Source organism: Molothrus aeneus, chromosome 4 (assembly GCF_037042795.1).
Source record: "Molothrus aeneus isolate 106 chromosome 4, BPBGC_Maene_1.0, whole genome shotgun sequence".
Classification (NCBI taxonomy): domain Eukaryota; kingdom Metazoa; phylum Chordata; class Aves; order Passeriformes; family Icteridae; genus Molothrus; species Molothrus aeneus.
Window position 1 is genome coordinate 28,703,420 of NC_089649.1, and position 14,013 is coordinate 28,717,432.

Here is a 14,013-nt window from a genome sequence, read left to right on the forward strand (position 1 = left end):
ATGTTTATTAAAATGGTAGAGGCAGTTGAGAGATCATCCTATCAAAAACTTATCCATGTGGTTGAGATGTACTGACATAGCTCGTGGCACAGTCAGTCCCAGCTCCGCAGCTGCTCAGAGGCAGCGCCCTCCTGTGAAAGTAACAAGGTGCACAGGGGTGAGACTTCATCCTTCCCTTGTGAGTTTGAGGCTCAAATCCTATAAAGATCTTGTGCTTCCCGAGGTGTCATGGAGTTATTCTGCATGAGGATTGCTTGTAGTGTGCAGGTATGGGTTGTCTTAGAGTGTGACATTTCACTGAAGGAGTGAAGCCTACTGATGAGAATGCCACTGATGAGAATGCCACAGCCTTAGTGTCTGGAAGCAACGTGGCAGTGTGTTGGGATCAGTACATGGTTGACACAGCCCTTCCTTTTACAAACACTGTCCTATCACAGCTTTTGTCCAAAGTTAGGCATGCTTCTCTGAGGCAATTCTGTCTTTGCTGTTATGTTCTTATGTTCCCCAGTTATGACTGAAGTGTCAGAATATATTAAAAATATTCATTGGAACTGGCGTATTTGATGAAGCATCTTTTGTTACTTTTTAAAATTTTTATAGTTTGAGCTTTTGTTCATCAAAAAATGATGCTAGCATGGCTCATCTCAGTCTTGTGAGAAGCAGTTTCCTTGCCAACCTGTAGTACCTTCTGTTTTTTCTAGGCCACAGGTGTTATTGCCTCATGTCAAATGGCCTGTTTTCCGTGTTGTCAGCTGAGATATCTGTGAAAGGAACTCCTCTCTCTTTTCTCTCTAAATTTGGTGTACGTGGGCTTTGTTGAGGTGTGCCTCTCTTGTCTGCTCCCAATTCTGTTCACATGCAAGTGCTGTTACCCAAAGGTGTCTTCTTGTAACATTCTTTTTGATGGACTCTTTCTTTCTTTTTGCAGTATTGACTGGCTAGCCCAGTGAAAAGCTCAGCTTTCTGTGAAGCAAAGTGCCTTGCTCATGAGTGATGTTAATTTAGTTATGTCTTTTAGCAAATACGGTTGTGAGCTCTTCTGATTACACTGCAAGAACTTGTTGGCAATGAAGAAAAATTCACGCTAAATTTCTATAGGAATCCTCATAGCTGCTTCTTATTTTATACTGTAGATTTATTTTCCAGATTCTAATTTCCAACACTTTCACCATCTGGTGAGCAGATTTAGTAAAAACAGTCCTCAAATACGTCATGTCTTAAAATAGCAGGTGAAAGCTTGATCTTTTAGAGAGAGATTGCCAATTTCAGTGCCTACTCTAATGACAGTAGCTAATGTAAAATGAAACCTGATAGTTTTTGTTAGGAAACATCAGAACATGTGTTCCACTTTTAGCTCCACTGAGATGATTTTGGTTTCACTCTTTTGCTGTCATATAAATAGCTGGATTTTTTTTTTTATCAGGTGTAGACATATTTCCCTGCCAAGTACACAAAAAACTAATAAGAACTTGCATATGGTATGAATGTTATAATACAAAATTTTATATTGAAAAGAAATTTTGTCTTCTGAATAACTCAACTTTCTCTGTGATACTCCTAAAAAATACCTGCTAAGGAAGTAATATGCAGGTTAACAAAGAGATCGCAGTGATTCAATATGTTGGAATGGTTGAATCTGTCTCCAGAAAACTTGTGTATGGAGATGAAAGCATTATCCATGTGGTGCCTGAGGAAATCTGTTGAGGGGGGGATGTTTGTCACATGAGAATTCCATGTCTTGCGGGGCTGAGCATCTTTGGCAGTTCCCTTTCCTTTTTCCACTGCTGTGGTGAGCCCTGCGCTGCCTGGGGGTTTCACTCTGTTCCCCTTTAGCAGCCGTGGATGATGGTGACTCATCTTGTTTCAGTCTGTCACCTGAATTAAGTACGGTTCTTGAAAAAAAAAAAGTCATCGTTCCTTCCCCTTAGGTTCATAGAAACCATGTAAACCAGAAGTTCATAGGCAACTGTACAGGAATTAGGTAATGTTAAATTCATGTCTTTAGGCTGAAAAGTTGATCTTCAGCTGTGTCTTTGTGTTGCTGCATAGGTTTTGTCAGACCCAATATTGTGCAGAAATGCAGAACTCTGATTAAATAGTAAAAACTCCAGTATGGGTGTTACTGATCAGCAGGAATGCTCTGGGTTCTGCTATACGTTCAAACACATTATAAAATGGGTTAGATTTTCAAAGTCAGATTGCAAAACCTGTTAGTTAACTATTAAAAATGTTTCTGTCTTTTAAAAATACAGTTTTGTTGGCATTTCGGAGATGATTTTTATAATAGTTTTAGGAAACTTTTGTGCATACTGAGTCTGAAGGCTATGAAGAAGTAGATGTAAAAAACCCAAAGCTGCAGAGTGACCTTTTAAGTTTTCTGCACCTGTGGCATAGTGTCAGTGTGTTTAACTTGTGCTCTAGGCATGGCTGTAGTGCAAATGTTTCTCAAAATGGAGAATTGCAAATTGCTGTTAGACAAATGCAGTGCATTGGGTTATTGAGATGTTAGCACATGTTATTGTTGTGTTTTCCTTACAAGTAAAAAAGCAAGCATATATATGCCATAAAAGTACGGTGTGCTATAGTTATGTACACCCATGCAGCATAAGTTGCGTAAAATTATAGGACAAGCATTAGAGGGGGAGATAATTTGCGAACTTGAGCATTGATGAAAGAGGGTTTTTCTTATGGGCAGCCTCCTCTGAGAGTATTAATTTAGTGTACAGCTTCATTTTAAAATGAATAATATATAAACAAAATAATGCTTGCTTTGCCACATGCTTGTATTTTATTTATGCGAGCACACATGGTCCACTCTAATTAAGCAGAGCTCTTTATGGTTTATTTATTTGTTCCAGAGAGGCTGCTTAATATTTGAGAGAAACAGTAATGATGTCTGACCTTTGCAGTGGCTGTGTTAGCGATGAGATGGGTTTTACAGGAGCAGCAAAAGAACAGGTTGATCTTTTCCTCCATTTGCTGGAACATGCTCAAGAGACCTGAAAGCACAAGTGGAAAAATCCCCATTATTAAATGGTTAAAGAGAATTTTCTTGTGCTTTAGGATCTCAGGAGACTGTTACTGACAGGCTGAGGTCAAGGGTTTTAAATTTTGTTTCTTTGCATTTGGTTGTGGTTCATGTTTTATGACCAAACCACCAGGGTAGTATTTTGCTTGGCCAATAGTTGTTTGTTTGTTTTTTATGCCAGTATAAAGAAAGTAATGTAAATGAGATGGACACCAGTCCAGGTTTTAAGTTTTATAGAATATGATTAGGTATGCATGAGTCTTGTGTGGTGGTCTTGTAGCAAGATTTGTCTCTAAACTTCTAAAATTATGTCTTATATGTAGATGCACATTTTATTGCCTCTCCCTTTTTATGGCCTTTGCTTAATACAGGTTCTTGCCTGTTTTTACAAAAACATCCCCTGGCGAGGAGCTCAATACTGGCAGCTCAGTACCCCACTCCTTCCTCTTCCTGCCTTTCCCAGTTCTGTGCTCTTCCTCATTGTGTATTGTGTGCACAGTTGGTGTCTGATGAAATTCTAGGGTTTATTTCTGAGAAGAGTCAAATTTATTGCATTTGTTATTATTTACTTATATATGCTAATACAGTAGGTTTAAAAAAGCAGAAAAAGAAAAAAAAAGAATGGAGAAACAGATGGATACCTGTGTATTCAGATGGTAACATTGCTCTTTATAAAGCAATGGAAGTTAAATGTTTGTTTTATTTATAAAAGGATTTTGGTTGATACCGGCGTTTGTGGGTGTTATTAGTAAAAATGATGTTTAACTGACTTCTGCACAAATGTGACCATTTCTTACTTTGTTCTTCTATGGAAGCTCTGTGTATGTGTACATTCAAAGTTAATCATTCAAAGTTAATATTCTCATAATGGAAGATGCAATTTGTGGTCTATTCAGTCAGTCATGTTTTTGCTAATTAATCATGAATCATCTGCTATTGGAACAGTATCTTTTTTCTTTAATTAGGTGTGGGTACATCTTTGTTAGAGCTCTGCCTGCAGAACTCTTACAGTCCTGCAGCATATGCCATTTTTTTTCTATATCAGTAGGTTTTATGTCATAGCTTCTGTTTGCTATTGTCATTGCATCTGTGTTTTGCTCTGTCTTTATAAATGTAAAAATCTCCTTTCAGCATTACAAGCATATATGGTAGCTACCTCAAAGCACTGGTGCACTGCATAGGTTTGTGCAATATCATGCCTTTGAGGAGGAGCAGTGGCTGTTGTCTTGCTAAGGAATGCAAGCTAATGGCATGTGCTTCTTCCAGCCAAAGTGATTGCAGATATGTACCAACTTTTCCCCTTCCTCCTTTCTCAATGCTGGAAATGCAGGATCTTTAGGATCAGGGTTTTGTTTTTGTAAAAAGAGGATCGAGGCTTGGAGAACTGCTGAGCTTTCACTCACCTTCTGTTTTTTAGAAAATATTATTCTTTTTCTGTGTTGCATAATAAATTGTTTATTTCATAAATTTTCACCTTTTCCCCCATGTTTAAGTCTGAGAGCAGTCAGGCTTCAGTGTATTTCAGACACCCACATTCATATGTCCCCACCAGATTATTTCAGTGAATGGACTGCTGAAGCAGCAAAAAGGAATGAAAACAAGATTGAGGTGGGGGGAAAGGCATTTTCTGAAGCTGTTTTTGTCAAAAATATCAGTGGAAAATAACTGTAAAGTGAAATTTTTTATTTTCTGCTCTGTTACTTCCAGTAATGTAAGAGAAGAGTGTTGGGTTTGAACTTTAAATAATGAGTGTGAGTTATGGGTTTTTGCAGTCCACTGCTCGTGAAATTAGAAGAAAACTGAAGCTCATGGATATGTTGATCTGCTGTGTTAGGGTCTCATGTCTTGTGGTGGGGTGGGGCTGCCAGTAAGACATTCCACAGGGGACAAGACCCTTTGGCAGGGACAGGTTTGCACTGCAGATGTGACCAGCTGAAACCAGCCCTGTGGCTACCTCCTGTCCCTGCTTGGAGCTCTGGAACAACCTGACCCTCTTGCATCTATGGCTGGGATCAGGATAATTACCCCGTGGCTGGTGAGGCAGGCGCTGCCTAGTGCCACTCCAACTGAACTGCGAGGGAAAGGGGGTTAAGCTGGGATAATGTTCCAGCCTCATCCTGGCAACTGACAGCATCACCTCTGAGCCTTCTTGCTCCAACTGGCCCCAGGAGAGCAGGAACATACAAGTTTATGCCTCTGACCTTACTTGAGGACGGTATGCAGGTTGCAGCCATGTTGCCAGGACAAGCTTTGTATTTATCCATTTATTTCCAACTTCAGTCTGATGCATCCTCTGCCCTGTCCGTGCTGGAATGGTCTCTTCAGCACTGATGGGTTTCAGATGTATCTTGTGCAGCAAGCTATTACTTTTACAGGGAAAACATCCTACATCGCTCTACCTAAAGTCATTAGAGAGAGCTCTGTCTTGGTTTTAGAATTTTAATTGGAGTGTATCTATGCATGTCCATGCTCAGATATTAAATATTGCACTTGTTTGTGCATTTAATGAAAGGGATGTCAATGTTCTCTATTTCTACCAGAGCAGTTTAAACTCTGTTCCCTCCTTTCCCTAGTATTCCCATGCCTTTTGGGGGATTTACTTGAATGTATCTACCTGTAATTATGGCCTAAATATACTCCTCTCAATTTTTTATAAGCATGAATAATTTCTTGCATGTGTTAATAATCTATCTTGTAGAATACATGCACTTTAATGGTATCTTTGGGAGTCTATATACAATTTAAACCACAAATTGTAAGAGGGAGTAGAAAATCTTTGGTAGCATTGTTCTGCAGCAGAAATGTGTTTTGAAATGTGTCAGTAATAGAAGCTTTTCTGTAAAGAGTGACCATATATTTTTTGGTTTCTTTTTCATGTAGCTGTCCCATTTCCTCCAAGTCACCGTCTCACAGCTAAGGAAGTGTTTGATAATGATGGGAAACCTCGTGTGGATATCTTAAAGGCACACCTTATGAAAGAAGGGAGACTGGAAGAGAGCGTCGCTTTGAGAATAATAACAGAGGGAGCTTCGATTCTCCGCCAGGAAAAGAATTTGCTGGACATAGATGCACCTGTCACAGGTTAGTGTGGAGTTATGGTGATGGAGAGGAATGGTTGCTGCCTGGGACATGTTTGGTAATGCATTAGTGTACGTGGCTTCCTAAGGCACTGAAAGGCAGCTTGAACGTCAGTTGTTCTCTCCAATACTTGATTCACTCCTTGTCTGCTACCACTGGATAATGGAGGCCATCAAGCAGCTTGTAATATAAAGGAAAGGATTATGTCTGCTGAGACCTGTCTGTTTCTAAGGCAGGCAACATTTTTAGTCTTTAGGAGAAAATTACAACTACTTTCTGAAACATGACAAGTTACCTGGCCTTTTGCACCAGGTATTAATTCTGTAATTGTATAGATGTTATTTATCATAGTAGGACTGTTCAGACATACAGACAGCATTGGGGTCTGGATGTCATGAAGTTCAACAAGGCCAAGTGTAAGAACTTGCACATGGCTTGGGACAATCCCAAGCACCAGTAAAGGCTGGGCAGAAAATGGACTGAGAGCAGAGGTGATGAGAAAGACTTAGAAATGTTGGTGGATGAGCAACTCAGCATGTCTTGGCAATGTGCACTTGCAGCCCAGAAAGCCAGCTGTGGTCAGGGCTGCATCAAAAGCAGCGTGGACAGCAGAGCAAGGGAGAAGGGATTCTCTTCCAGCCCCTCTGCACTGGTGAGGAGACCCTACCTGGACTGCTGCATCCAGCTCTGGGGCTCCTGACATAAGGAGCCCATGAACCTGTTGGAGCAAGTCTAGAGGAGGGCCACAAAGATGCTCAGGGTCCTGGAGCACTTCTCCTCTGCAGAGAGGCTGAGAGGTCTGGGGCTCTTCAACCTGGAGAAGAAAAGGCCTCAGTGAGACCATTTAGCACCTACCTGAAGGGGGCGTACAGGAAAGAGGGAATTCTTACAAAAGCACATAGTGACAAGGCAAGGGGGAATGTCCTCAAACTGATAGATGGTGGGTTTAGATGAGATATTAGGAAGAAATTCTTCACTATGAGGGTGGTGAGGCACAAGCCTAGAGAAGCTGTGGATGCTCCATCCCTGGAAGTGTTCAAGGCCAGGCTGGATGGGGCTTTGAGCAACATGGTCCAAATGGGACTTGCCCAGCCTGTGATGGAGGGGTTGGAACTGGATGATATTTAAGGTCTCTTCCAACCCAAACTATTCTGTGATTCTGTGAGGAAATTATGGTGTCAAATTTAGTGGAAATTTTAATTAGATGTTAAGGAAAGTAAGAAGTGCAGAAAAAAAATTAGCAGTTTGTGTTGCCTGGGGGATTAATGATTGTGCCGGTTGCAGAGCCCATCCTGCCCTTGACTATCAAACACTACCACCCACTCATTAATCCTCAGGAAATGCCTTATTTTTGAATTTCCTTCTCTAATTGTCTCCTGCCTCTGCCTGCATTCTGAATGTATGAATGCATTTGCTTGCTCTAATGTGTGTCCTCCTATATTTTGTTGTTGCTACAAGATATGAATGCATTTTTGACAACTAATTGATCTGTGGCATAGAAAGTTAGCTGGGGGGGAAAAGATATCTAATTCCAGCCAGTTTAAACTGTGAAGCCAATGTATAAAACCTGGTTTAAGAAGTCAGGTGCTTTCATCACTTTTGCTTCTCGAGAGCCCTGATAAAAGTACAAGAAATAGTAATTTACTGCAGAAGAAGGGTTACCAGTTTTTATTGGCAATACTGGTAGCAGTCACCAAAACCTATGTAGAAATAATAAACCCTTCATTATCAGGAAACCTTCTCTGAAGCTGAATGTAGTGTCTGGACTAGAATGATGCACAATTTATTAAAGCTTGTAATTTTAAAAATGACATCCAACTAGAGGATTGTAGCTTGACCTGGAGAGGTAATGTGTATCATTTTTTATGTAATAATTAGCTTGTCATGCTGCTGTACAGTTCTGGTGGAGAAGATGTCAATCATGTTGCAGCTCATGGATGAATAAGGAAAACCGAATGAATAAAAGGACCCTTAGTTAACTGAAAATAAAGTTCTGCAGATATACTTTTTTTTTTGACACTTCAGGATAAATCGAAGAAGTCGTAGAGGTGCAGTACCCTTGTCTGTATTATATAGGGGTTTTTTTTGGGTGTCATTTTTACCTTTTTTTTTTTTTAAATCCATTGAGAGATGTAGACTGTAGGAGGACAGCTCTGGTGTGTTGTGTCCCAGCTGATCTCCATAAGCCTGTGTTTAATGCTCTCTCCCTCTCTCTTTAATTTTTCTCTTTATATTTTTTCTTAAATGCATTTGAAGGTGTTGGAATTGTTCTGAATTATATTTTGGGGATTAATCTCCTGAAGTTTGCCCCATTGTATAACACTGGTATAATATAAGTCTTTGGTTCTTTTTTCAGTTAAGCCTACACCTTGCTTTGTTCCTGCCTTTGAAATTATTCTCATGCAGTGATTGTGATACTGCAGTATTCTTCAGGGTGACTGGTAGCTACTTTCTTTTAAGCCAGCATAGGAAAACTGGGCTCCTGATGTGTGTTAGCAGGGTAGCTGAGAAAGTGCTAATCTTCTGTATGAACAAACATGAAAGCTGTAGTTATGAAAGTGATCATCAAAAGAAGGAAGAACTTAAATTGTGAGGGGGAGGTTGAGAAAGCTTGTGAGGCATGGTTGTTGTGGGCCTGACAATTTTCTTTGTATGAGTAGTATGACAGCAGGTGACTGGATAAAGAGACTATCAATTGCCTGATGATGTAGTGGAAGTGCCAGGTATGCAGACAGTCAGGAAGTAGCTGTGCAATAGAGGAAAGCTTTTTTCAAACATTGGGAAGAGCGAACAAAACCACTGATAGAGTGGCTAAGAAAATAAATTTTAGGATTCAATACGAGAGAAGCAATCTTTTTGAAGAATGACAGTCATAAACCACTAATAAACCCCCCTAATATGGGTTTCTTTGTGGGAGAGGCATTCATCTTTTAGAAATATATTCCTGTCACTGGCTTATAAGATGGTGATTATCAAAAAAGAAGAAAAACAGAAGAGCGTAACTGTAGAAGCAATAGCATTGCAGATTATTAGAGTGATATACTTGATAAGTGTTAAAGAATATGAAAAGTTCTGTCTTAAAGCCTTGTGCAACCATCCAGTCATTTGAAATTTCACTTCTTTTTTTATTTTAAGGGGTGGTAAAATTGTCCTCAGAAGAAGTATCAGTGTTCTGTTTATAAGTCATGTGCAATGAAGTGGGTACATACAAGGCTTGAATTTGAGCAAGAAAATGATAATTGGGTGTGAGTCATGCCAAGAGCCTGAATGTGACGTGCACAATCAATTATTTTGCATTAGTGTTTAAAACTTACTTTGTATCTGTGGTTAGCTGGAGCTATCAATGTGATTGCTATTTGAATTAATACATTTTATTTTCAAATTTGGCAAGGTTATAAGCCTTTTGAAGTATTCCTGATGAACCCATTTGTGAGCGTAGCTCAAATTGTCATTGTTTGCTCCACACCTGCACTGCAGGTCTGGCTTACAGACAGGGAGAGCTGTTCCTGCAGTTACTCTGGGCTCCTGCTCACTGGTAGGAATATGAACTGAGCCTGAAATAAGAGACTCCAAGTGCCCTGCCGTTAGGACTTTTCTTGCATCTGGGAAGTGATGAGGCAATGTTGTCTTGACTGACTTCATCTGTAACCTCTACACTTGGAGGAATGCAGACTTCATTTGAAGCTTGTGTGTTTAATGAGGTTGATCTACCGCTAGACTACAAGTGTTCAGTGGACAGATGTCTTTATGGCAGCCTTAGGATTTGCAGTCCTGTATTATGTTCATAACAGTATCATGACACATGGGGAAATTGGCTCATTTTTAGTGTCTGTTTTTTGTTTTTTTTTTCTAGAAGGCTAAGGAAGTATATCTCTGAATCACTCTGATGGCAATGTTTACTGAAGTCACACTCCAAAGTACACTTGGGAATGCCAGATTTATGATTGACTAGGTAGCCTAATTACAGAGGTTCATTATTATACAGAGTGACTTTGAGCAAGTGATATACACTGCCCTTTCTTTGCATATTGACTGACTGCAATGTTTTATGGACTCTCCCAAATCTAAAATATGCTGCTTGGCTACTGAACATTCTTAATTGCATTCCAAGCATGTGTCCCTTTGACTTCATGGGTGCATGGGTGATTTTCTCTTTGTGCTTTAATGTATACCTCCTTAAATGACATACATAACTACAGGATAGACCTAGAACTGTAAAATGATATGTTTATCTAATATCTATCATTGCACATCTTTGCTTGTACTTTTTAGATTATTTTCCTTGAGGATATTGTTATATTTACAGATAGTGAATGAAAATAGCATGATACCTTTTGCACATATGACTGCACAAATGAATAAGCTTGTAAGATATGTATTGGTGCTTTAAGATAAGTCTTTTTCCCCTGTTGATATCTATTTTTAAAGTAATTAATGTGTGCTCTTTTTTCTTGTCACACTTGATATATCTCACTTTTTGTGCTCAGTGTGCTGTCCTTTTAGCTAGTTCTGCCCGTCAGTACTAATGAGAGTGTCCTCCAGTAAACTAAGAACACTAAAACCTAAGTCATATGCATCTTTATAAAACTGTACTTTTTAGTATGTGTACTGAAATGTAATGCATGAATATTACTGAGGCAGCTGTCTGCGTACAGATGTTTGTGTGGCTGCCCCCCCAGCAGTGTCCATGACAGTAGTTTCTGGCTTGGTGGCTGTTGCCAGGCTATGCGCAGGCACAGGGCCCAGCATCTGTTACTCCTTCACTTAGAAAAAAATGGAAAATAGGTAAAAACAGCATATACTTTCATTCTAAACATGCTTCATTGAGGAAGTCCTGACTCTGTGTTAGCCTGTGTGCAAAGCTTTCTGAACTGCCAGGTGCAAGCTTGGTAGATGAAGAGAGGAGGGCATCAGGGAAGACAGAATAAAAGCTTATTCTTGTAGTGTAGGAAGTGTCTCAGTCTCTGCAGGACTCCTTGGCCATATTTTCCTCTCCTAGTCCTGTTTTTTGCAGCTCTAGTGTTTATGGCTGTGGTAAGTGCAAGGAAACCACTGCTGTTTGCAGAGCCTTTGTGTCACAGGCTCTGTGAGGTAGGGTGTTTGTATCCTTTAGGTTTGGAAGTACTAACCTTGTGCACACTAAGGGGAAATACACTCACTCGTGCTATTATTGCAGTGTCTTTGGGTGGAAAATTCCATTGGCTTGGTTGATGCCACAGCATTATGGAAATCCATCTTAAGTACTTGAATTGCTTGTAATGTTTGTGTCTTTGGGAGCACACAGAGTTTTTGCAATTCAGACTCTAAATTGATGAGAGGAAAAAGGTTGTAGGCATTTATGGACAAGCCTGTGTGGGAACAGCTGTGACAACTTGGGTGACCTTTGGAAACTTTCGTACATTACAGGTCCATAAAAACTAGAGGGAAAGCCCTTTCCTACTAGCATGTGCCTTTATGATCTGTGAGGCTTCCAAATATTGTCTGGGTACAGTATTCCGTGGAATGGTAGGGTGTTCTGTGCCTGAATTTTTCTTTATGTACCACATATATTTTTCCTTTGCCCAGTTTCTCTCATTTGGTAGCATGAAATAATATTAGTAGGTTGCTAGTGCTGTGCAGGCTAAAATTTTGTAAACAGCAAGAATTTCTAGCTAAAGTGATCAATGTTAAGATGAGTTAATAAAAGTATTTATGCCCACATTGTAGCAAAAGAGAATATAATTTAAAATTACACTGAATTTAGTATGCATGTGAATGATCTGATCCAATCTGAGAGTCAAACTAAACCAGTTCTTTCTGACTTCTACCTTTGAAGCAGTTTAAGATAAAATTTCAGCATGGAAAATAAGCAAGGCTGCTTATTAGAGACCTACAAATGTTGTTAGATCAATCCACATTTGCACAGCAGAGTTTGTTTGAAATTAACAGTTCTGTAAAAGTAATTGTAGCTAAAATTTGTTTATTTCATACTTAGGCTTAAATCCTATGTGCTGTGATCACTGTTGAAGAAACTATTGAATTCCCAGAAGGTGTATAACTAAAATTTTTACATATGTGCCATGAAAATAATCACATACGTGATCAAATTGTGAAGTGTTATAAGGCTGGTGTCTTCAGACGCACAAATCTTAAAGCTTAGTTGCTGGTTTGAAGCCTAGATACCTGCAACTTTTGAGGATAAGAATTGGACTTCTCCCTTCTTTGCCATAGGACAGTCAGTATAGTTACCTTGAAAAAGCATCTTTAATTTTGTTTGTGGCACTAAGAGTGAGCGTGTGATGGGGTCCACCCTCAGAACAGGATGCTAGTTACAGTACAACTCTTTTTTCTGTATCTTGGAGATGCATGAGAGCTACAAATGTTCCTGGTATGGCTGTATCAGTTTGAGTTGCTGTTTTAGCAGTAACACCTGAGACCTGGACACATTTCTGCAAATTAGTCTCACTCTCAGATTTAGTAGCCTGCAGTTAATTCTCCTTCATCATAGGAAAGTTAACTTTGCCTAGAGTGAGGTAATGTCTGAAGTGAACTTTTACTTGTTTCTTTCTTAATATCCATTCACAATCTCATTTGCATAGATGAGATTTCAGCAGAACAGGTTGGAACTGGGAAGTGGAGGAAAGGGAAAGTATTAATAGCACCCCCTACTCTTGTATCTGTCTTGAAAACAAATGGTAGTCCAGTCGTTTTTGCATGTTTTTACTATATAAGAGCAGATAGAAGAAGAAAGCAGAAACAGCAAGAAGAAAGCAGAAGCAGCAAGAAAGCAGATATGCTTTCTCAAATTAATTAGACTTTATGAAGAAATTTTTGACATAATTTTTTAAAATGTGTTAGATATCCTCTTTTCTCAATGTAGCATAAACACAGTTTGCTGTTGCACAATTATTTTCCATTACGTTATCAGTGTTGAATGTCATTAAACTACAGAAAACCTGCATTTAAACTTATGTTTAAAGTAATTTACCATTTAAACATACTGTTGAACAGCTAAAGTGATCTTGATTGGATCCTTTATTTGGGTTGCTGATTAAAACTGACACTACTCCAGCTATTTTGCATGCTTTATTGAGAACTCATAATGCATCAGATCACTTGTGGCTTAAAATCTGATTCTTCTGTAAGAAGGTGAAGATGTAAGGCTGTATATAATCAGATTTTTTTTTATCTGGTCCTTGCCTAAGTGCTTCTGTTGGTTCCAGATATAGATTGAAATATGTGTGCCTGCATCCCTGGTAGAACAAAGCAATTGTGTCTTGTAGCTTAATTGAGCTGCTTCAGCCATTAGCATCTGACATTTTGGCAGAGCTGATGTTTTCTAGTAGCAGCTGCTTAAATCTATCCTTATTGCCAACACAGTGGATAGTACTGATGATATTCTTTACAACTACCTCAGTTGTTCTTATAAATGATCTATCTATGGTTCACTTTATTTGGTGCAAAAACTAGTCAAAAAAGCCAAACTGAATTTGTGGAATCTGAGATTTCCTTCAGATACGGAGCTTAATTTGATGCTGTGAAATGGAAGATCAAATGTATTTTGGGCTTCAAGTCAGCACAGAAATTGCATTGATTAAAAAAATAACCACCAGCAAAAATACAAAAAAAACTGCTTGCAAACACCTAAGCCTTCAGGACTTTGTTCTTGCCATCTTTTATTTAGCATGTGGGTGGTTCATCATGTAAATACTGACAGCACAGTATAGCACATTAGCATTTCTTCTAGGACTATTCCAAGCAGACAGAGTACATCATAGCAGTGCTGTTTATTATAGCTTCTCAAATATGTATCTGAAATCAGATATTTTACTTGCTTTGCAATTTTGTAGTCAGTGGCACAGCTTGAGTTAGACCTGGGTCTTTGACACTTGAGTTCTTTTTTGAAAACGACCATGATGTTTGTACTG

General features: G+C 39.1%; 1 protein-coding gene across 2 annotated transcripts in view; it reads left to right on the plus strand.

The window, feature by feature from the left end:
- Positions 1 to 14,013, plus strand: part of PPP3CA (protein phosphatase 3 catalytic subunit alpha) — a 171,185-nt gene that overhangs the window by 64,908 nt on the left and 92,264 nt on the right. For both annotated transcript variants that reach the window (XM_066548167.1, XM_066548168.1), the window contains exon 2: positions 5,909 to 6,109. In XM_066548167.1, the coding sequence (XP_066404264.1) occupies positions 5,909 to 6,109 (201 nt within the window). The remainder of the gene's footprint in view (positions 1 to 5,908; positions 6,110 to 14,013) is intronic.